Below are 21,323 nucleotides of genomic sequence, written 5' to 3' on the forward strand. Positions count from 1 at the left end.
TATGTGTTTGTTAGTGCGTGTCTGTAGTGTGCTTGTACACGATTTGAACTGTAACATAATCTAATGGCGTGTGAATACAAGCACCTTATAGCCATGATAATTAGCGTCATGAAATACAATAAAAAAAAAAGGTTCTCCCCCCAAAAAAAAACTTTCAAGATATATACACACGCTAATTACACAACGAGAGAGAGAGAGAACAATATACAGATACTTCCTCCTGACTTTGAAAAGAGGGTATTTTACTAGCAAACTGACCTGTTAGGTAAGTAAGAAGCTATATATCTAATTATATAAATCTTCAATTTTTCTTTTTTGGCTATCGGTTTTCGAGTATTTGGATTGACTCATCTATTGAAATTCATTACAAGCGGGTCTTTCCGATTAATTAATTAATTTATATATAAGAAGCAAGTATTAGTAATGGTATTGACATTAGACCTTTATTTTTTTTAAAAAGAAAAAAGAAAAAAAGCAATGATAACTGTGGACGTTCTTGTATGTGGGGCTGGACCAGTCGGCTTATTCTTTGGTTATCTGATGGCTATCAAAGGCCACTCTGTCTATGTGTTTGACAAGATTGCAGAACCATCAGAAAACAGCCGTGCGCTCTTGATCACATCCCGAACCCTCGAAATGTTTTCTCTGGTTGGCCTAGACGCAGCTGTCTTGAAAGAAGCCAGAATTGTCAGAGGAATCCAGGTGTTTTCTGGTGGTGAACGAGTAAGTTTTTTTTTTTTTTCTTTTTTTTTGTAAAAAATCAAATCAAATCAAATTATAACTTGATACCCAATCAGCTTGGAACTGCAGAAGCAAGCGGTGATACTACATTCCCGCAGCAGAATATCTTGCCTCAAGTCAGATTGGAACGGATTCTGGAGACAAAACTTGCGTCTCAAGGCTACCCGGTTCATTGGTCCACAACCCTGACTGCCTACAGCCAGACAGACTCAGGAATTGAAGCCACCCTGAGCACCCAAGAAGAACAAGAACAGAATGAAGGTTTGGTTACTGTCCGGGCATCCTATATGGTCGGTGCAGATGGAACCCATTCGGCCGTCCGTCGACTTTGTGCGTCTGACTGGGACTTTAAGGGGGTTGCGGTCGATACCAGACTGGCGCTGGCTGACGTGACACTCAAGGGCAGGCATGTCGACCAGGAGATGATGAACCGGCTGTCGTCTTTTCTGGATGGCGAGGGTGCAATGATCTTCTTGCCCTTTGAGCCAGTCAACCCGAACCCTGACCCAGACCACCACTTTCGGGTTATCGTCAGCATGGGCAAATACGAGAAACTGGAGAATGGTCAAACTGACCAGGTCACACACGGCATCCGAGCCAGAGCCACAGACAGAGACAGAAAAAACAAGGATGCCTTGAGTCTTGAACAATTGCAAGAAACGATGGACAGAAGGCTAGGCAATCTAGACATACATGCCAGCAATCCGGCCTGGCTGACCTTTTTTGCAATCAATGAAAGAATCGTCGATGATTATCGGCGCAAAAGAGTGTTTTTAGCAGGAGGTAAAAAAATAATCATAATAATCGTAATAATCATAGTAATCATAATAATTGCGATCTTTCTTTTATTTTATTTTATTTTATTTTATTTTGTATGTATGTATATGTATGCACATGCGCAAAAAACAAAACAAACAAACAAACAAACAAACAAAAAAACGCAAATATAGATGCGGCACACTGTCATTCACCGCTTGGTGGACAGGGTATGAATATTGGTCTTCAAGATGGTTAGTACTCTATTATTATTATTATTATTATTATTATTATTATTATTCAAAATCTATCTATCTATCTATCTATTGATTTATTAATATATATATATATGTATAAATGTATAAAATAAGCTGATAATTTGGCTTGGAAGCTTTCACTGGTGTTGAACAATTATTCCAATGATCCGGATTTCTTATTGGATTCGTACAGTATTGAGGTAAATTACATGATTCTAATATATATAAAAATAAGGGCAAAGAATAAGTAAATACATGATTTTGTATATTATTTCATTTGTAGCGTCGAGCTATTGCAAAGTCAATAATAAAGTCTACATCTCAGGGCACTAGTTTCGTGTTCAGTAGCCATTGGTTAATCAGTTGAGTTTAATAAAAAGAAAAAGGAAAAGAGAAAAAAAAACCCTTGATTTTCACATTAATTAAAAAAAATAAAAAAAATATATGATTGTCTATATAGGATTTATTCGTAATGGGTTAATCAGGATTGCAATGTCGATTCCGCAGATAAGAAATCTTGGGGTCCAAACAGTACAACAGGTAAGAAACTAAAAATAAATAAAATGGTAAATAAGAAGAATAACATATAATCTCTCTTACTTTATTGTTGTTACTGTGGTAGATCAAGATGTCTATTCTGGACTCTCCTCTTCATGGACTAGCCGACCCTCATCTTATCAAGCCAGGCCAGTTTATGAAGAACACTAGTGCCCTCCGGCGTCGCACAATAGAGGACAGACTGGTATGGGCTAGTCTGCACAACATTCTTAGAAAAACAAAAGATTCCCGCTTTACTGTGCTGTGGGTAAGCACCTGCAAGGGATGGCAAACACCTTCTTCTTCTGGCCTGACCACAAAATTCCTGCAAAGTCTGAAGCCATACTCCAGAGTAGTACGGCCTATTGTTGTGACTAGTGCTTGGCACACTCGAGATAGTCACCCCATTGTCCAGAGTCTAGGCGACCCTGAACTTGCAGAAGCAGAGTGGTGGGTAGAAGGTATCTGGGATGAACAATGTGTTACTAGACGAGTAGGGTTAGACAAGGCCATCATTAGATTCACAGGCTCAACGGAGACGGCGGTTGAGACAGCGGTTGCCATGGTAGTGCTCAGACCAGACCTTTTTGTGGCTCAGAGTAGTCTTGTCCAAACAGAAAAAGATTTGGAAAAGGCGGTTGGGTATCTGGCCCATGCTTTTGGTACAATTGTAACACACAAGCACCATTCTCTTAATCAATCACATTAACAAAATTTTTATTTTATTTTATTTTATTTTATTTTATTTTATTCAATAAACTCTCACACTCACACACACAAAAAAAAATTGCCGTGTATCCCCGAAGAACAGAGGCGATCTCCTTTTCACTTTCTTTTTTAAAAAATAAAATAAAATAAAAATATAATTTTTTTTTGTACTTTTATCTGTCTGTCTGTCTCACCCAACTTGCGTTCACGACCATTACACACAATATATATATATATATATTTTATTTTTATTTTTGGAAATAGTATGAAAGAATGAAAATGGTACAGGATATTAAGATAATAAAATAAATATGTATGAAACTAACTAACTAACCAACAAAGTAAGCAAGTAAGTGGGTATGTATATATATACAAGAACGTAAAAGAATTGGGCTTTTTTTTTTTAAGGTTTTTTTTTGGGTTTGTAAAGGATGAATGAAAGAGTATAAATATATTATAAATAATAATAGTAATAGTAAGAGGAATAGTAGTATAACAACAAAAGAGAACAATAAAAATAAAGAACAAGAACAAATAAACTAACATTAACAAGTAATAATAATAATAATAATAATAATAATAATAATAATTTTTTTTTTTGAATAGAAATATATGTATGTATATAAAAGATCATTCTTTATAATTGTCGCCAAGATGATTTATATAGAAGAAGAAGAACCAGTTCCTCTTATTGTTGTTGTTGCTGTTGTACTAGTAGTACTGATAGTAGTGGTACTAATAGTAGTACCGGTAGCTGGTCTTCTTACTCTTCTTCTTGCTTGTGTTGTTGCTACTGCTGCTGCTAATGCTGCCAATGCTGGTGATGTATTAGCTGGTGATGTATTAGCTGTGGATGGATTGGTAGGAGCAAGTGGTGGTGGTTCATGAAGGGGCACAAATTCACCAAGTGTGATGTTGGTCAATTTCTCGTTGCGATGACATAGACTAGAAAGGTATCCAAACACGCGATAGGTGATGTTTTTGCAACCCGACAGATTGAGGTGGGTCAGTGCTAGTCCATGCTTGGCCAGGACACAGATGGCACCATCTGTGAGACAGGTCCAGTGGGAAAGGTCAAGGTGGGCTAGGCGGGGTAGCTGTGTGATGATCAGTTCGAGGGAAGCATCCGAAACATCGTCTAGTTTGGCTAGCTGCTGGTACTGCTGTTCGAATCTCTGGTTGTGCGCAAACAGGGATGAAATCGCAGGCTGGACATTGTATCTACGTAACATGTCGATGAGTTCATCCAGAGGGTTGACCTGGGACTCTAATAAAGGCAACATATAATCGTCATCGTTTTGTGTCTGTGTCTGTGTCTGTTGGCTTGACCGATATTGCTGATGTTGTAGACGTCTTTGTTCCTGTCGATGTTGCTGGAGTTGGCGGAGTAGCATCGATTTTGGCCTGGCGAGGTTCAGGCGGGTGAGATTTGGACAATAGCTGACCAGGGCAGCGAGATCAGCGTGCTGTACGGCACCAATGCGGGCAATGTCGAGCCATTCAAGACGTGTGCGACACAGTTTGGCAATCTGGTGTATCGTCACACCTGTCACGCGGCCACAATCACTCAGACAAAGGCGCCTAAGAGTGCGACTAGACGCCTTGACGAGGTGTGTGACACCTTGGTGCGAGATGCGGACACAGCCACCCAATTGGATTATCTCGAGCGAACTGCACTCGGCTGCAAGGTAAGTCAGGCCGGTGTCCGAGACTTGGACACAGTTCTGAAGGTTGAGGACCCGGAGATGAGGAGCGCATTGGGCCCGGCTGAGGCTGCGGAGGCTGTCGTTTGTGATGTGTCTGCAGTTGGCCAGCTGGAGCGAGACAAGGTTGGGGCAGTATTTGAGGATGTGTCTGACCGAGCAGTCTGTGATGTGAAGAGCCGGCGACGAAAGGGTCAGGTTGCGGATTGCATGTCCGTACTTTGGCAGGTGGATTGGAAAGCCGGTCGAAACCCTATGAACATCCTTTACCTCCATATCTGGGCTACTGGTTTTACTATAGGTCTGGTAAGGCTTTTGTTCTTCCTTTTGTGGATGGGACGTATGCCATTTGTTGGACCGCAGACCATTGGAATTTGAAAAACAAGAAGAAGAAGAAGAAGAAGATGATGATGGTGGTGATAAAGTGGAATTAGAAGAATAAAAAGAATATGATGATGAGGTTGATGAAGAAGATGAAGAAGATGAAGATGAAGCAGATAATAATGCAAGTGTGGATGGGGAGGATAGCCAGCAAATTGGCTGTGTGGGGATGGGGGCTCTCCAGAGTACAGGTGTGACTAAATCGTGCCAGAGTTTGCTGACTAGGGTGCAGTTCAAAAGATCGGCTTTGCGACCACCGGTGCCGACCATTTCAAACACAACCATCAGAACCTCGTTGGGTAGCCGCTGAACATAAGATGGCCTTTTTTTGGCCTCAGGCTGGTTCTGTTGGGTTCGGTACATCTTTTGTTTCTGCTGTTGTTTTAGTAATAGTTGTGTGCTGAGCTGCGATTGTTGAAAAGATCTCTGGCGACGGCTATTATTCTGTGAGACAGCCGAGGATGAAGATGATTCTGATGATAGTGAGGTGTAGTCGGTATTTCTCCGTTTTCTATTGAGAGCGGATGAGATGTGGATAACGGCAGTGATTGCGGCTGCAATGTGAACACAGCAGTGGATCCAAAATTGAATCCATCCCAAGAATAAGCCGAGAATAGCGAGTAAAAATCCTTTCATGATTTTCTATATATTTTTTTTTTGATAAAGGTGATAAAGGTGATGATGGTGATGATGGTGATGATAGCATAGCAGTGGGGTTGTAGTGGCGGTGATACAAAAAAAAAAGTGATATAGACAAAGGCAGAGACAAAGAGATTAGATTTAATTAACGAGTGAGTGATATTAATATAAAATGAATTAATAATTACTTTTTTGTATGTATCTATAGGTGTATGTATATAAATGGATGGTGTGTCGATGTGCTGACGTATGTGCTTTTAGGTAAATAGACAGACAAGGTATATAGATATACAAAATGTATGTATGTATGTTTTTATATAAATGATAAAAGTGAATGAAAGAAAGAGAGAAAGAAAGAAACAGAAAAGAGAATTAGAAATAGAGGGTTTTGAATGAGATTTTTATACATAAATAAAATAAAATAAACGGGGGGGTTGAGATCAAGATTTATTTATTTTGAATACACAAAATTTATATAAATATAGATATAGCTACATTTCCTTTTTTTTTTTTTGTTTTTTTTCTTTCTTTCTGGGGGGAGAAGAAGAAGGTTACAAGTGGTAGAGAGAGTATAGGGAAGGTGGGGAGATTGATGTGGATGTTACATGTAGTATTGTAATATTTTATATAAAATATATAAAAGAAAATTTACATATTTGGACAATACAAGATATGAATGTACATTGTACATTGTATCTATATCTATATTTATATTTATATGTGAGAAACTATATACAAAAAGAGAGAGAGATGGAAATATACTTTCCTTATCCAGTCTGTCCAGTCAACCCTCTCGTCTTCAAACAGCAAAGTCACACAACTAGACAGTTTACACATCATTTAGCAGCCAAATCAAACAACAATAGCAAACCAAATAAACCTATATTTTGTACTGCAGAACTTCAAACAAATCAAACACTTCTTTTTGTTTCGTATTTGTTATTCATAAATTCTAATCAAATTATATTATTATTAATAATAAGAAGCAATTCTGTCCCTCCCCCAAAAAAAATCTGTCTCCTTTCTTCTTTCTCCCCCCAAAAATCTCCTTCTTTTATATATATCTAATTATATATTTACTATGAATTACTTAATGTCAAATGAAATGACATGGAATATATATATATATATATCTACTAAAATTTTTCTTTTCTTTATTTGGTTAATTTTCTTATCATTTTGTATTAATTTTGAACCCTTGACACTCACCCTCTTATGACTATTTAATAAACAAATTAGATGAGCAACAATATTAATCCAATAGCTGATCATCTACTTCAGATGACAAATGAGACTGACAATCAACGAATGCTTAAAGAACAAGAAGAAGCGTAAGAAGAAGAAGAAGAAGAAGATGTGGATTATAGATTGATGGAATTCACAATTAAAACAAAATTGTTTTTATTTTATTTTAGATTGGCAATCTACAAATCAACTCAACAAAGTCTTTGTGCATTCAATGACTTTAGCAAGGCACGCTACCAAGATGTCAACAAACACTTTGAATCTCATGCCAAACTACTCAAGGAAATCAAAGGGGATCTCGAGAGTGTGTTTGGAAGATTACAGTAAGTTTTATGTATATAAAAAAACAATTAGAATTTATTGTATATAAATATTTTGGATCGTAAAGGAATATGAAGCAACATCTTGGAAACAAATATCCTGCCGAAACACTTGTTGTGTTGCAAAAATATCCTGCGCCAATATTACAAGATGATTGATAACAGTAACCACAATGATAAATCAGTCTTTGAGGCTTTGAAAGTGTAAAGTAACAAAAAGGCCAAAAGAGAGGGCGACACAAAAGGATAAAAGTGGCTGGAAACATTTATACTCTATGTGTATTGAATAACCGGGATGTCCATATTAAACCAGAAAGTGAAATACCAAATATCGGAAAGAGCGGGTAATGTTTGTTGTTGTTACAATTTTAGTGTGCTAAATATTTGTTTCATCATTTCATCATTAAAACAAAATGTAATAGTTAAAGATGATGGTCAAATAATATAAATAATTAGAATTAGAATTGGAAGGTGTGATATGACCAATAGAGATGCTCAGTCAATATAAAGAATGAGAGATAAGATATTCTTACTTTGAAACAAAAAGCCTAATTCAAAAAAAAATATCAGTCGCTGTCTACCTCCATCTATTTCTTTGTTTCTATTTGGATGATAGCTTGTGACTATACAATTAAAAGAAAATTTATTATTTACGATCAACAGAGAAGGTAGTAAGACAAAAAAAAAACAAAAACCCCAAAAGAAGTATGTAGGACTGGAATGTGTTATTCTTGTAGAGTGTAACAATTCATACAATTTCTCTCTTTTGCACCAAACCTATATACAGTCAAACCAATAGCCTTACACTATTGCCTTTTTTTTTTTTTCCTTTATTTCTATCATCAATTTATTTACTTTTAAAGAACATTTTCCCTCTCTTTATATATATATATATATATGTATTTTACCCCAACCACTTGTAAGCTTCACTCCCATACACACACAAATATATCTATTCAACCAACCAATTATATAATTATATAAGTATAATCATCTTCAAATCACTATACATCTAAATCGACCTAAAAGCTTGTTTTAATATTTCACTGGTTGAATATAATAAACTTAATAAAATTAAGAGTCGTACTAGACGTCAATTATCTACTCTATTCGGAAGATTTTGTTTATAGCTGAATTTTTTTTTTATTTTTCTTGTGTGTTTGCGGGGTATTCATTCTTGTCAAACCATCCTGAATATCTGGGGTAAAATGACGACTATATTTTGAGAAAAGAAACAAAGAAATAGAAGGTTACCAGGTTTAAACTACCTTGTAATTTTCTTAATTGTACAAATGATACAATCTATACATTAATCCACCTACCTACCTACCTACCTACTCAATTCACCTCTTTTTATTTTATATTTTATATTATTTGTATTACAGATGGGGTGGATAATTATTGAATCTACTTTGTACAGGGCACAAAATCCCTTATACTCTATTTGTATCCTAGATACATCACATAATTTAAATCAAGCCAGAACAATCAGGTCTCTTCCTCACCCTTCCATTTCCTCACACCTTCAAAAGCATTAATATATATATATAATCAATTAATTAATTAATAGTCATGGCCAAAATTCATACTTTTTTTTTTTTTTTTTTTTTTGAAAATGACCATAAAATACTAATGTCAATACCAAATGTTTAATACCAGTATCTATTGTACCAATGCCTGTACCAATGCCTGTACCAATGCCTGTACCTATACCTGTTATACTACATACATACATATATATATTAGAGATATTATATACCATGTACAACCCAATATCATCATCATTATCATCATATCTCTTTATTAGGACTACCATTAATATTGCATTTAGCATCGGGTTCTATATATTATATATCCATCTATTCTTTGCTAAATTTAAGCTTGGCAGAGATAAATTTTGTCGAGATATCTACATTGCATTTGTGTTTTCTTTTATATGCATATACATACCAAAAAACCAAAAAACCAAAAAAAAAACCCCCCCAGAAAATGGCATCTAGCAATAAATAGACACATACTCGCAACATACAGACATTAACATATGATATCTACAAAATATATACTTTAAAAAACAATACATATAAAATTTGCAACATCTTGGTCTGGCATTACTTTTCAGAAAGCTGCCTATAACTTTATCAAACAGGGGGTGGAGGATGTTTGGCATAATAACCACAATGACTGGTTATCAAAAAAAACAAAAATCAAGTACAAAAGGTAGACATTCCAATATTACTTATCTACATATGCACATGAATTTCAAGAGAATATTGAACATTCTAAAGGCCCTATGTTTATTAACACCATACAACAGAATAATTGTAATCCTGATCATAGATTGTAGACAAAATATAATCCATAATTTAATAATGAAATCAAACATCCAATGAATTACATTATTTTCTTAAAAATTTAAAAATAATAGATATAATTCCTTTAATTACCAATTGAAATCCTCGTTTGGGTTTTGGTTTGCGTTTGAAAAAAATAATAATAAATAAAGCCCTGAAGAATAAATACATACATATATTTATACAGTCCAGGAATTTGGATTTAATCTCTGCTTTCGGGAAATAAGACGATAATTTGAGAATAAAAGAGGAAGAATGAAAGAATACATCATTACTATGCATCCATGCATGCATACTTTTCAGAAGCAAAGACATATACTTGATTCTATGTAATTTCATACCGAAATGCAACCGCCAAGTTATAGAACAAGGTAAATCACAGTGTTTCGACTTGATATTGTGCCAAATCAGGAAATTCTTTAGACGAATCAGAATCTAAAATATACACAATCTACTTACCTTTTGTGAACCAAACGAGAATCGATTCTAGACCAAGAGATACTAGTTTCCAAACCAGAAATTTTATTCAGACATTTTACCTATGACTACCTCTCAAAGAAACAAGCTGTTTACATTACATTGACTGAACTATTATTGTTACTCTTTCTGATGACTGCTGTTTGTTTTCTGGTCTTTATCAGATATTCCTGTCCCTCTACATCATTTATTCTTTAGGCTTAAAATAAAGCACTGTAAAAACCAGAATATCATTAATTATAACAAGTAATGATTCATTACGTTTCCATTCTCTGTTTCTATCTGATATTGTTAATTGTACCCTGGCCAAATTGTTCTTTTTCCCTACCTTTCTTTTATCTTGTTATCTATTGTTGTTCCATATATCTAATTGATTAACCAATGATAGCTATCAGGTATACTTTTAGTCCCTTTTATACATTATTATCCAACATAATCCATAGTCGGTTCTTTTGATACTTTTGATAGAATACATTACATTCGGAACAAGGTTCGTCAAGACCTTCACGATTATCACTGCCCACTTGTATAACGTTTAATTCTATTCAGCATTTGTAATCGACAACCTATAGAGATTCAAGAAACTTGCATAATATTTGGTGTTATGTTAGCATCCTTTGTCACTTTTCTGCTGTTGACAAGCTGGCGCACCAAGTAACAAAATGTCTGCATGTAAATGGAGTTAAAATTGAATCATGAGATTCTGACAAGCACAAACTGTTGATGAACATCATTTTCCTCGATACGATACTACGGAAATCATTTCAACTGCTAACAATCTCATTTTTTTTTGTATTCATCGCGTAGAAAGAAGGCGAATATTGAGCTTAAAGCCGGGATTTCTATGTGGTTTTATGAATATTACCCGTGATATATCTAGTATATTTATATCAGGTAGATAGACGTTTGAGATCGTAAAGTAAGTGTTGTTCCGCTGAGTAACAATAACCCTTGTTAGTCTGTAAATTGTATTTGAATAGAAGAAGTGAGTGTATACTCCCTGTTCTTGATACCTGTAGTAGTTATATTCCATTTTAGGCCATTACTTAGTCTAAAAGAAGTGGATATAAATACTGCTTTTGCATCTATACCTTTTCTATATTTTGCTGCATTTTTTTTTCTAGTTAAATAATACTAATTTGTGGGAAAGTATATTTATTAGCATTTCACATTTGGGAAAGCATACATTTTAAAGAAGTAGTTTTGTATTATTTTGAGTGAAATTTTGTTTTGTTTTGTTTGTTTTGATATTTGAAAAAAAAATTCTCAACAAGCATTCTAGTTTTTTTTCAAGTCCATTCATTTCGTAAAACTATTGATTATAACAATACTTCCTACCATATACTGTTGAACTGTTATTGTTTTAAGCTCTTACGCTGATACTTACTTAAAGAGATAGTCGACTATATAGCATAAGAAAAGAAAGATTTGTATATAAGATGATATTATTGACAGTAAAATATATGAAATTCAATTCTTACGGACTTGATACAATTGTCATGAATTAAGAAATGACAGCTAGTAAGCACTACGACATTAAAGCTCTTGGTACGCTAATTGCTGTCAAAAGATATCACATTAAGTATTGTGTATAATGAGTGTATACAGGATTTGCTTTTTAAAAGACTTGCAAGTTTTTATTGTTCTAACAAAATAATACTAGGTCTTAATTGAATAATGTGTACAAAGAAAAAATGAATAGCGGTAGACAGGTGAAATTTTTTTTTTTTATTGTTGGTTTTTCTAGGCCTTGCGCATTTTAGCATATTGGCTACCCGATGAGAGCTGAAGAATAAATGAAAATAATAAAAAGTAACCCCCTAAATATGAGGGGGAATAAAAAAATATGTAAAAAGTGAAGGATAAATAAAGAAAAAGTATGGAACACGCATGACAGAGACAAAGATGACTAGTCAGCAAAAACAGTAAAGAGAGCACGTAAAAAACCCCCTGTGGGGGAAAACGGCTTTTAGAAAGACTAAGATTAAAATAGATAATACAGCTGGTAAGAATACAGGTGAAATAAATATATAAGAAAAATAAATGACACAAAAGAATCGAGAATAGGTAACTAGGTACTGACGGCACCAGAATTGGGAACGGATTTCAGCAGGGATAGGAACTCCAAAGAGGGATTCCTTTTAGAAACTCGGACGATCCATTTATGGATCCAGAATACACAACGATACCAGACCAAGTCAGTCCTCCTAGGCACAATTTCGGGCGGGCACAGATGGAGGGGGTTGACGAGGAACGGTGGAAATTTCGGAGAGAAGATGGGGGAACGGATCACCAGGAACAGGTTCTTGGGTGGGCGGCAGGATGCGGTGGGGACGGGTTGGTTTTGTGGCACGGAATTTTGCTGCAAGGTCGATGAGGATTTGACCATGAGCTTTTTCTTCTGGCAGCTTGTAGGATGAGGTGGTTGGATCAACAGCACGTAGCAAGGCAAGCAAGCACGGCCACCAATCGCACCACGTACCAGGCGATTTGAAAGACCTGGGGAGACAGTTGAGAGCATAGTCGATGAAATAAACCTCTGGGGGAGGAGCAGGATCAATCAAAGACCAGAGTTTTTGAACGAAAGTGATTGTGGTGGGGCATAGGAGTATATGGTTTCGGTTACCCTTGATAGCGCCACATTGGCACTCAACTGATGGTGTAGGTGGTAGCCAAGCAATTTGCCATTTGATCAGGCGACATCGTTCTGAGCGAGTGCAGGGCAGTAGTAAGATCAGATCCCAGACAGATTTGCACAAGCCTCTAGCAACAGTTACCAGACGGTTAACGCTCGCAAGTTGCATGTCGATTTCTTTTTGGCACAGTAGAACATAGGCTTCTTTTAATGGGTCCTTCAACCGAGGTTGATGTTCTTTCAGTAATTGGGCCTTTTTCCAGAGTACACTACGACGAAGCTCACCCCATGTCGTTTTTTCTTTGGAAAGGTCCAGCTGCGTGGTAAGAGCTTTGACAAAGGAGACTGAGAGTAGTGTTTCAGCACGACGAAGAAATTTGGCTTGAAGAGCACGGGAACGGGTGAATAGGTTGGGTAGAGCAGCTAATGCAGCGATATGAACAACTCCCATCGTTGCATTGGGCCGTCGAATACATGTCCGGAGACACATATTTTGGGCTTTCTACAGGATTTGAACGTCACTCCGGCTAGCAGGAACAATGGCTAAGCCATACTCAAGAATGGGGCGGATAAAAATGAGATAAGCTCTGAGAGCCGCAGGGAGACCAAACCCGTTCATATGTACACCCGAGCTACTAAGCTTACGCATTGCTGCACAAGCTTTTTGCTGCGACTTAAGGAACATGTCGGCTCAATATATCCCTTGGCTAGCAAAAGGGAATCCTAAATATTTAAAGGAAGTGCAAGTGGGAAGAGTGTTCCCATATAAAGAAAAAGAAGAATTGGGAGGGGCATTGAGGACCTCGCATTTGGATGGACTCCACTTATACCCCAGAAGGTTTGAATGTGTCTTGGCTACAGTCAACATTTTTTGCACATCGTTAGGTGTGCCTATAAGGGCAACATCGTCAGCGTACAGAAGACAGTTGATAGGAGCCATTGACATAGGAAGATAGTCTGGTGCATCCCCCTCCGTCCTGGGAACACTGAACACATTACAGGTGACCGTCCTAAGCTCCTCCAATAGTGACAAAGGAGTGGCTGTTGGGCTGTCAAATGCGTACGTACAGTATGAGGACAACCAAAGGGACCTTGTTAACGAGGGAGAGGGGATGCGAACGTAGTATGGTTGGGTGGAGACTCCCCAAAGTAAACATGGTAGGGTATCAATAAAAACTGAATATAAGAAAGGTGAAAGTATACTACCCTGCAGGACTCCATGTCTCGGCGTAACACCATGGGATGCTACATTTTTCATCACTACATTAACAATAATATCGTTAAATAAATTTTGAAGTAGCACTAGCAAGGGTTCCGACACAAAAGGTTGCAATGAGTCCCATATGACGTTACGATCCACACTATCATATGCAGCTTTGATGTCCAGGAAGACAACAACTGGTGGTTTGAGCGCTTGCTCTCACTCAGGGTCGGGAACAGAGTATTGCCTCATTAGTTCGTGGAGACAGAGAGCCTGGTCTAGGGTACCGCAGCTAGCGCAGAATCCTTCCTGGGCTATATCTAACTCTGGCATGGTCGAAAGGAGTTCCTCAGCCAGGCATCGCTCCAAAAGCTTCCTGAACACCGAGGTCAAGCTGATGGGCCTATAACTGCTGGGATCTGCGTGCGCTCCTTTGTTTTTGTAGATAGGTACCACCTGTGCCATTCTCCATGTGACAGGCGTCCACGACTATCTCCAACACAGCTTGAAGAGCATGTGGAGTAGAGGACCTAGAGTTGATACAAGAGGCTTGAGCATCTCTGCCCTAATATGATCAATACCTGGTGCTTTCCGTCGTGGCAAACGACGAATATCTTCTTTGACTTGGTCTACGTCCCATGGTACTTCCCTCTCCATTGGTGTAACCGCCGGTTCAGTCCGTATTTCCGTAGATCCACCAAAAACGTTTTCAAGGTGGTCGATCATGTTATTAGCGGCTGTAAGTGGTCCTTCTGGAGATGTCAGAGAAATTGGAGATTGTCGCCGAATCTTCATTCTCTTTAACGCGCTCACCATCTCTGAAGGAGCCTTTTGGATTTTGTTGCAGAAATCGTATCAGATTTGTCGTCGTGCCGCCCGAACTGCTATTCGCAGCTCTTGGTTTGCTGCAACATACAGCATGGGCTTTAATGCGTTCAAAGTCATTGCCTACCCGGCGTTGCCAATGGTAAAGTTCTTGACGCCAGTCAGCTAGGTGTAATTTGGCATTCTAAAAGTTCTTTCAAACTTTTGGTCGTGGTGACGCTCGCCCAACAGAATCATCCAAAACCTTATATATCGTCTCATTGAGACGTTCTGAATAGGTCTCCAAGACAACAGGGCACGATATGGAAGTGTCTTCAACAGTTTGTTGGATCTCTCATTGAAGTGTACCTGAACCCACTTCAAATCGTCTTTGGTATTTTTTGTAGACCTCTTCAATTTCCAGTCATTGAAGCTTTCAAAGTCGACGGACAGAGTTTTTTGTTGGGAGCTGTGGTATGAACACAGGCTGAAAGGATAGCTCACAAAGATGGTAGTCAGAGTCCAAGGCGAGTTCGTCATGGATTTTCATCTGTATATTATGGAATTGCTCCTCTCGCGACAAGAAGAAATCGATAATACTTTTGAAGACCCCACCAGATGTATGTACTCTCTTGTATGTTAGGATTCCGAAGACCAACTTCGAATTCCACAATGTTAAATCCTTACTGCTAATCCAGTTCGCCATAATTTCACTTCGTAATCCTCCTCAAGTGTCCCCAGTTGTGTGGTGTAGTCAAGCGTTGAAGTTGCCGCAAACAATGATGAAGTCGTTGACAGGTAACAACGCCAGCCGCTATTGACACTCAGAGGATGTCAATCGTGGTGGGAGGTATACACAGTATATAGTATAGGGATCGATCCTACATGATACAACGTGGGGGTTAATGATTGGAAGGGGGTGTAGATGATGAGAAAAATCTTGTTTTATAAGTAGTAAGATGCCGTCTATTGGCTTTGGCAACATTATTGGCATGGCAAAGTTGTGTATCTGGGTCCAAGGGCACTGGAGAGCAGGGGCGCTCTCAGGCAGGAAAGTCTCTGTAACAAAAAGAATATCAATATCGTTCGTCTCACAAGCATCTATCACATTCACCAATTTGGGCCGTAGTCCATTGGTGTTAAATAAACCAATCTTCAGTCTATTCATGGGTTGTGGTGATTGGCGTTTTGGTAGATTCTATGCCGTCCATGTCGTTGGTTGGGGCTATGAAGGCGGTGGTGCTGGTGATTTTTCGGCCCTCCAGGTAGTCAGAGACTGCAGTCTGCGAGATCTTTACCCCAGCCTTTTCGGACGAGAAATGGCAGATGACACTGTGACCAAGGTATGTTGCCATGCGGAGACTTGCCTTGATTAGGCGTGCGTCAAATAGGTCCTGGGTTTTTTTTGCTCTAACCTCGATGGTCTCTTCCTTCAACTTGGGATCTGCGATCACGTCTGCTGCGGTTGGGTCAAAGTTCCCCAGTGGGACAACCTTGACTTTTCCAAGCAGTGCAATGAGTTCTTCACGGAACTCTCCATTTATGAGGAGGGTGACATGGTGTGTGTTCTTTTGGTTCCACTCAGACCACGAATATCCTGCAAAGAAGTATGACGCTCTTTGCAGGATTTCCTTCAATCCCCTTGCACATGGCATACCCTTGTGCAATGTATTTCATCATTGGTACTGCTTTAATAGAGCTTTATAACAAATTGGTATAGATTGTTCACATATAAAAGTCTTCAGATGAAGCAATAATAAAACAGAATCCTTCTCTATCTTTATTTTATTGATCAAATCCTTTATTTTACTTTTGTTTATACATTTATTTCATCGTCACTGACTTATAACAACTCTTCGCAATAGTTATAAGCATGCTTCTTGTTATATTTGTTCTTTCTATACACATTTTACTACATCTTCTTACTGTTGGATAGACCCGAGCGTTATCACAGTAATTCATCTCTATCTCTCTATATATTTGCCTCCTGAACTCGTTGGCAACCCTATTTTCATTCATTATTTTTCTGACAACGTTGTACCACACCAACTCAACACTTGTCAAGGGCCACTGTCCCTCTGGCCGGGAATTGGATGTCAAGGATGTGAGAAGTGGGGATCTTGAAGGAACTGAAGATCTTTCTCATTTCCTGGTACTTAACATATCTTTTGGCCAGGAGGTAGACAAATTCGTACTCAGATGGGTTAGTGGGTTTTTGGAGGAGTTGTTGTCCCTGGACTCTGCGGACTTGGACTTTCTGCTTGGCCTGTTTGGCATCTATGCCCTTCTTGGTTTGCGTAGCATATGAAGTCTGGGTGGGTGTGGCAGTGCTACCTGTAGTGATATTGCTGCTTCTGTTGTTTTTGCTGCTGTTGTCAGTGACGGGGTTGCAGCTGGCACATCGGGTGCAATTGTTGCTGCTGTCGTTGTTCATCAGGGTTTTTGGGGCATGCTTAGATGCCATCAGTAAGTCTTTACTAGTGGGTGCAAAGGTGGCTCTGGTAGTGCTGGCGTCGTGCTTGGCGAGTAAGCTATTAAGCTTTTCCATTACTGACTGGTAGTCAGTAGCCAGTTTTTCCAAATTTCTGGTTAAGTCAGCAATGGTGGCCTTAAAGGCGGCGCGTTCTTGTTGATCTTCTGCGAGAGTCATAGCTTCGTCCCTGTTGTAGCACTACGGGAAAAAAAGTGGTCTTTTTGGTGGTCTTTTAGGTGGTATTTTAGGTGGTCTTTTGGGTGGCAGTTTTGGTAAAACCAGCAAAAAGACCATCCCTATTTTTGGAAATATAATTAGATCTCCGTTGACTGATGGATGTTAGGTTTTATTCATATCCCGATATTTAAATTTATGTATTATTCTTCTCGTTCTATTGGTAGAAAGAAAATAAAAAAGAGCTTTCTTATTGGTATAGATGGAAAAAAAGAATCTTTGTATTGTCACTCATAAAATACTTTCGTTATACTGCTACTTTTAATTGGATAATATAAACTTTATTGCAGTATGCACATTGATAGTATTGGTCATTTAAACAAAAGCATTCTCTCAATTGGTTCTCATATATATATTCTGATTCATTCACAGTTTTAATTGGGCAAAAAAAATTTATTTCATAGAAGATCATTATTTAAAAATGTTTTTATTGGTTGTTATAATAGAAATAATATTTTATTCATGAATCGTACTGGCTAAAATTCCTTCAGATTATTACATATTCTCACATTAATTACACAATTTATTGTACCTACCAGATATGAACTTACCAGAGTATTCTCGCTTCTTACGCCCTCTCCAGAGCTGGCTAACCCTTGCAATTGATGCCCAGTTTCTGTGGCATCTGGTAAAATCGATTCCATTGTCTCTGAGTATGATGGAATGATTGATACACAGCCTGTTTTTATCCTCTTGAGGAAGCAATGACCAGCCAGGGTTTGTTCCAAGATCCTGAACAGATGGAAGAGCTGCCAGTTGATCACATATGACCTTGGTACATGTGTTAACAATTCTCTTGGTTTCCTCGGTCAATTCTATTCTAAGATTGTCTGTTATCATCTTGTATATATGCTTTAAAGTTATATCGTTGATTTTTGATATGGGTCTTGGAATGATGCCAGTAAGAGTCTATTATGTTTGACATTAATTGAAAGGACTTTAGTTGTTATAGTATTTGCTTACACTGGTAGAGGTTACAATAGTTCTATCTGGAAATTCCCGATCTTTAAATTCATTGTAAAAACTTGTCATTTGAAGTTGCATTGCATCTTGTCTTTTTTCTAATGCTTCTTGACGGCCTAGCAATGCTTCTTGACCACTCTTTAGGGGAATAAGTGCAGCTTGTATTCCTTGAAGCAACTGAATCACTGTATTGTCTGTATTGTTCATAATTGTAAGAAAAAATCAGTTACGTGTTTGTTATAGAAAAAGAAAGAAAGAGAAAATTTTTTACCAGAAACTATTATTAGTTTCAAATCTTTAGCTTCAATTTTTTAGCTTCAAATTATTAGTTTCAAATTATCTGTACAAATCTATTGGTTACTCCTGAAGAAACATTGATCTAGTAACTTCACTGATGACATACAGATACTTCTTTAAGATCCCGAGCATATATTCAGAATGCATATAACATCATTGTCTTTATATAATTAAGTATAAAGCTATACATTCAGAAAGTAATTAATTCTATTCTTACTTATATAACAAAGTTTTTTTTTTACCTACCTCAAACATGTCCAAAATTACAAAAGCCCCTCGTTACCAATGCCGTACTTGCAAGTCGACCTTTAATAACAGTCGAACATATAAAAGATGTCTCGAACGATGCATGACAAATAGGGCAGAATTACTTGCCAATGGCGAAGTTTCCCAAACTGTCTCTCTTCCTGATCAAAGCCAGTTTACATCAGCAATGGTTCCTAACTTGGCTTTTGGGTAAGCTTATCAAAAGCAAAAACACAAAACGATAGACAGTATATTAATTAGCTGTATACTTTGATAAACAAACAGAGAAAACATCAACACAAGCAGTAGTGAGGATATGGATATCATTGACAGTACTGAAGATGATGAGTCCATGGTGAGATACATAAATACATATATTATGATAATCATACTTATTGTTGTTTATCTTACTATAGTACGATTTTGGAGAAGAATGCGAGAATGTCATTGACGAAATTGAAGGCACCACACCCTCGCTAGTCTTTGATTTTAGCCAGCCTCTTCCTGTTCCCAGCAACGATGATAAAAAGAATCTCGCGTTCATGCAGTTGATCCAAGAGTTCAGAATTTCTTGTCGAGCCCACGAAAAGATTGTAGAACACTTCAACCAGATCCTTGATTGTTCTATCAATATTACGTACCGAGCATGCAGCCCACACCTTGGAAACAAGCTTCTTGAGCGCTTCTCGGGTATCAAAGCAGACGGATACGACATTTGCATCAGAGGTTGTATGCAGTTCAACAACGAGAATGATATCGCATGCGTAAAATGCGGTGAAGCAAGATACAAAAATGGCCAAACTAGCGAAAGTGACACCAGGGTTCCTGTGAGATCGATCGTACAGCTTCCTTTGGCCAGACAGCTTGCTTTGTGCTTGGCTGATGACAAGACCAGGGCTGAAATGCTCTATCGTCATAACCACCAATCCAGCCAAGACGGGCAGAAAGCAGATGTTTTCGATGGTCATGTATACCAATCCATGAAGCATCTGTTTTCTGGTGAAAACGATATTGCAATTTCGTTGTCCATGGACGGGTTCAACCCACACAATGTACCTGGATCAGTAACCATTGTTCATGCAACTGTCTTAAACTTGAATCCGACGATCCGTTATGAGAAAAACAGGATGATCCAAATAGCAATGCTTCCTGGTTGCACTGGTCCCAGTGACATCTGGTCTTTTCTTGAGCCAACGCTGAGAGATCTCCGTTTGCTCCAGACAGAAGGCATGGAAGTAAAGACACCGACGACAACGATCAGGGCAAAGGTACATGTCCTCATGGCCACTGGCGATATTCCAGCTCTGGCAAAGCTGGCATGCCATGTTGGCTACACGAGTAAGAATGGCTGTCGTATTTGTCACGTAGTGGGCCAAACTCCTAAACATGGCCAGTACTTCCGCATGTTGCCTGGAACCCAGACGCGCTCACTGGAGAGTTTCAGAAACTACAATCTGGCAAGCAGTGAAGACAGAAAGGGGCTCAATGGTCAGTCACCGTTAGCCTCAATGGAAACATTCTCTGGCCCATTTTTTTTCGCATTAGATGAGATGCATGGTCTGTGCCACGGAATTGGTAAACAGGTATGGGGACTTGTACGCGGAAAGTATGGAATCAAGCATCCTCTATGTCTTTCTCTTGCCACTCAAAGGGAGATTGGTGCTGCAATGGTAGCCGCAAAATCCACAATCCCTACATCGTTGCATGGTGCCTAGAGAGACGTGACAAAGAATGCCGGTTTCTTTAGAGCTGTGGATTGGGCAGACTTTTTACTCTTTGTTGTCCCCACGTTGGTTGCAGAGCGTGTCCAGGACTTGGTTGCCCGAAATGCATTACTTGGCCTGGTTCAAACATGCAATTTACTCATGAGCTGGGAGTTATCAGCAGAGGATCAAACCTCGATAAGAAGGTATGTTTAATGCCATATTTTATTTCATTTTTCATAGTAATTTACTTTTACCTTTTTTCTTAGTAATCTTGTAGAATGGAACTTATTCCTAGAGAGTCTTCTTTCTACAGCAGATATTGACATTGGCGTGTTCACAATTAACCAGCACATTATTCAGCATTATCCTCAGATGATTGATCTATATGGCCCGCCAAGAGCATATAGCATACAATCCGTGGAAAGAGCCATTGGTGAGTACTCCAGGTCCATCAAGAGTAACTCCCAAGTCAGTGTCAATGCTGGAAACATCATGATCAGACTGGCGCAATCCCGGCGTATAGCGGAACTGACAACCGTTGCAAACACAAAAACTCCACCAGCTAACCTTCTAGTTTACAGTGCATATACCGATGGGTGGCCTGTTACAGAAGGAGGTGATCCTGCCAATGCTGAGTGTGAGATTGAGT

The 21,323-nt window shown here is 38.3% G+C and overlaps 7 protein-coding genes across 7 annotated transcripts; 3 read left to right on the forward strand and 4 right to left on the reverse strand.

Annotated features, from left to right (window-relative positions):
* Nucleotides 1-446: 446 nt before the first annotated feature.
* PHYBLDRAFT_80493 (hypothetical protein) lies at nt 447-3,069 on the forward strand. The gene is made up of 7 exons (XM_018443586.1): nt 447-723; nt 798-1,524; nt 1,692-1,751; nt 1,869-1,954; nt 2,038-2,098; nt 2,215-2,294; nt 2,377-3,069. Exons 1-7 carry the CDS (start codon nt 478-480, stop codon nt 2,998-3,000), a joined length of 1,884 nt encoding a protein of 627 aa, XP_018284182.1. The 5' UTR covers nt 447-477; the 3' UTR covers nt 3,001-3,069.
* Nucleotides 3,070-3,228: 159 nt separating this feature from the next.
* On the reverse strand, nt 3,229-6,559 carry PHYBLDRAFT_80494 (hypothetical protein; the record flags this gene model as incomplete). The annotated part of the gene is made up of 2 exons (XM_018443587.1): nt 3,229-5,725; nt 6,485-6,559. The coding sequence occupies 2 exons, from the start codon at nt 6,557-6,559 to the stop codon at nt 3,659-3,661; spliced, it is 2,142 nt and encodes a 713-aa protein (XP_018284183.1). The 3' UTR covers nt 3,229-3,658.
* A 402-nt stretch (nt 6,560-6,961) lies between these two features.
* Nucleotides 6,962-7,446, forward strand: PHYBLDRAFT_175440 (hypothetical protein; the record flags this gene model as incomplete). The annotated part of the gene is made up of 3 exons (XM_018437485.1): nt 6,962-7,053; nt 7,138-7,290; nt 7,356-7,446. The coding sequence occupies 3 exons, from the start codon at nt 6,962-6,964 to the stop codon at nt 7,444-7,446; spliced, it is 336 nt and encodes a 111-aa protein (XP_018284184.1).
* A 4,876-nt stretch (nt 7,447-12,322) lies between these two features.
* Nucleotides 12,323-14,284, reverse strand: PHYBLDRAFT_73155 (hypothetical protein; the record flags this gene model as incomplete). The annotated part of the gene is made up of 5 exons (XM_018442794.1): nt 12,323-13,252; nt 13,396-13,473; nt 13,553-13,799; nt 13,957-14,010; nt 14,175-14,284. 5 exons carry the CDS (start codon nt 14,282-14,284, stop codon nt 12,323-12,325), a joined length of 1,419 nt encoding a protein of 472 aa, XP_018284185.1.
* Nucleotides 14,285-14,709: 425 nt separating this feature from the next.
* On the forward strand, nt 14,710-16,475 carry PHYBLDRAFT_175442 (hypothetical protein; the record flags this gene model as incomplete). Its single annotated transcript, XM_018437486.1, has 6 exons — nt 14,710-14,918; nt 15,055-15,229; nt 15,510-15,553; nt 15,711-16,098; nt 16,147-16,314; nt 16,341-16,475. The coding sequence occupies 6 exons, from the start codon at nt 14,710-14,712 to the stop codon at nt 16,473-16,475; spliced, it is 1,119 nt and encodes a 372-aa protein (XP_018284186.1).
* A 330-nt stretch (nt 16,476-16,805) lies between these two features.
* Nucleotides 16,806-18,632, reverse strand: PHYBLDRAFT_152713 (hypothetical protein; the record flags this gene model as incomplete). Its single annotated transcript, XM_018432977.1, has 4 exons — nt 16,806-17,426; nt 17,508-17,524; nt 18,014-18,371; nt 18,426-18,632. 4 exons carry the CDS (start codon nt 18,630-18,632, stop codon nt 16,806-16,808), a joined length of 1,203 nt encoding a protein of 400 aa, XP_018284187.1.
* A 227-nt stretch (nt 18,633-18,859) lies between these two features.
* Nucleotides 18,860-19,725, reverse strand: PHYBLDRAFT_160676 (hypothetical protein). Its single transcript, XM_018434227.1, has 2 exons — nt 19,380-19,725; nt 18,860-19,183 (listed from the first exon to the last, which is right to left on the reverse strand). Exons 1-2 carry the CDS (start codon nt 19,687-19,689, stop codon nt 19,134-19,136), a joined length of 360 nt encoding a protein of 119 aa, XP_018284188.1. The 5' UTR covers nt 19,690-19,725; the 3' UTR covers nt 18,860-19,133.
* Nucleotides 19,726-21,323: the final 1,598 nt, after the last annotated feature.

The sequence above is a fragment of the Phycomyces blakesleeanus genome (assembly GCF_001638985.1).
Source record: "Phycomyces blakesleeanus NRRL 1555(-) unplaced genomic scaffold PHYBLscaffold_38, whole genome shotgun sequence".
Lineage (NCBI taxonomy): Eukaryota > Fungi > Mucoromycota > Mucoromycetes > Mucorales > Phycomycetaceae > Phycomyces > Phycomyces blakesleeanus.

What these genes read in the sequence shown, in the direction of transcription:
- PHYBLDRAFT_80493 (XM_018443586.1), top strand. Translation starts at nt 478, where the DNA reads ATGATAACTGTGGACGTTCTTGTATGTGGGGCTGGACCAGTCGGCTTA. An exon ending in GAATATTGGTCTTCAAGATG is followed by an intron (nt 1,752 to 1,868) that starts GTTAGTACTCTA and finishes GTATAAAATAAG; the next exon opens with CTGATAATTTGGCTTGGAAG. An exon ending in TGGATTCGTACAGTATTGAG is followed by an intron (nt 1,955 to 2,037) that starts GTAAATTACATG and finishes TTTCATTTGTAG; the next exon opens with CGTCGAGCTATTGCAAAGTC.
- PHYBLDRAFT_160676 (XM_018434227.1), bottom strand. Translation starts at nt 19,689, where the DNA reads ATGCAAATGTCGTATCCGTCTGCTTTGATACCCGAGAAGCGCTCAAGA. An exon ending in TTCTCCAAAATCGTACTATA is followed by an intron (nt 19,184 to 19,379) that starts GTAAGATAAACA and finishes GCTTTTGATAAG; the next exon opens with CTTACCCAAAAGCCAAGTTA.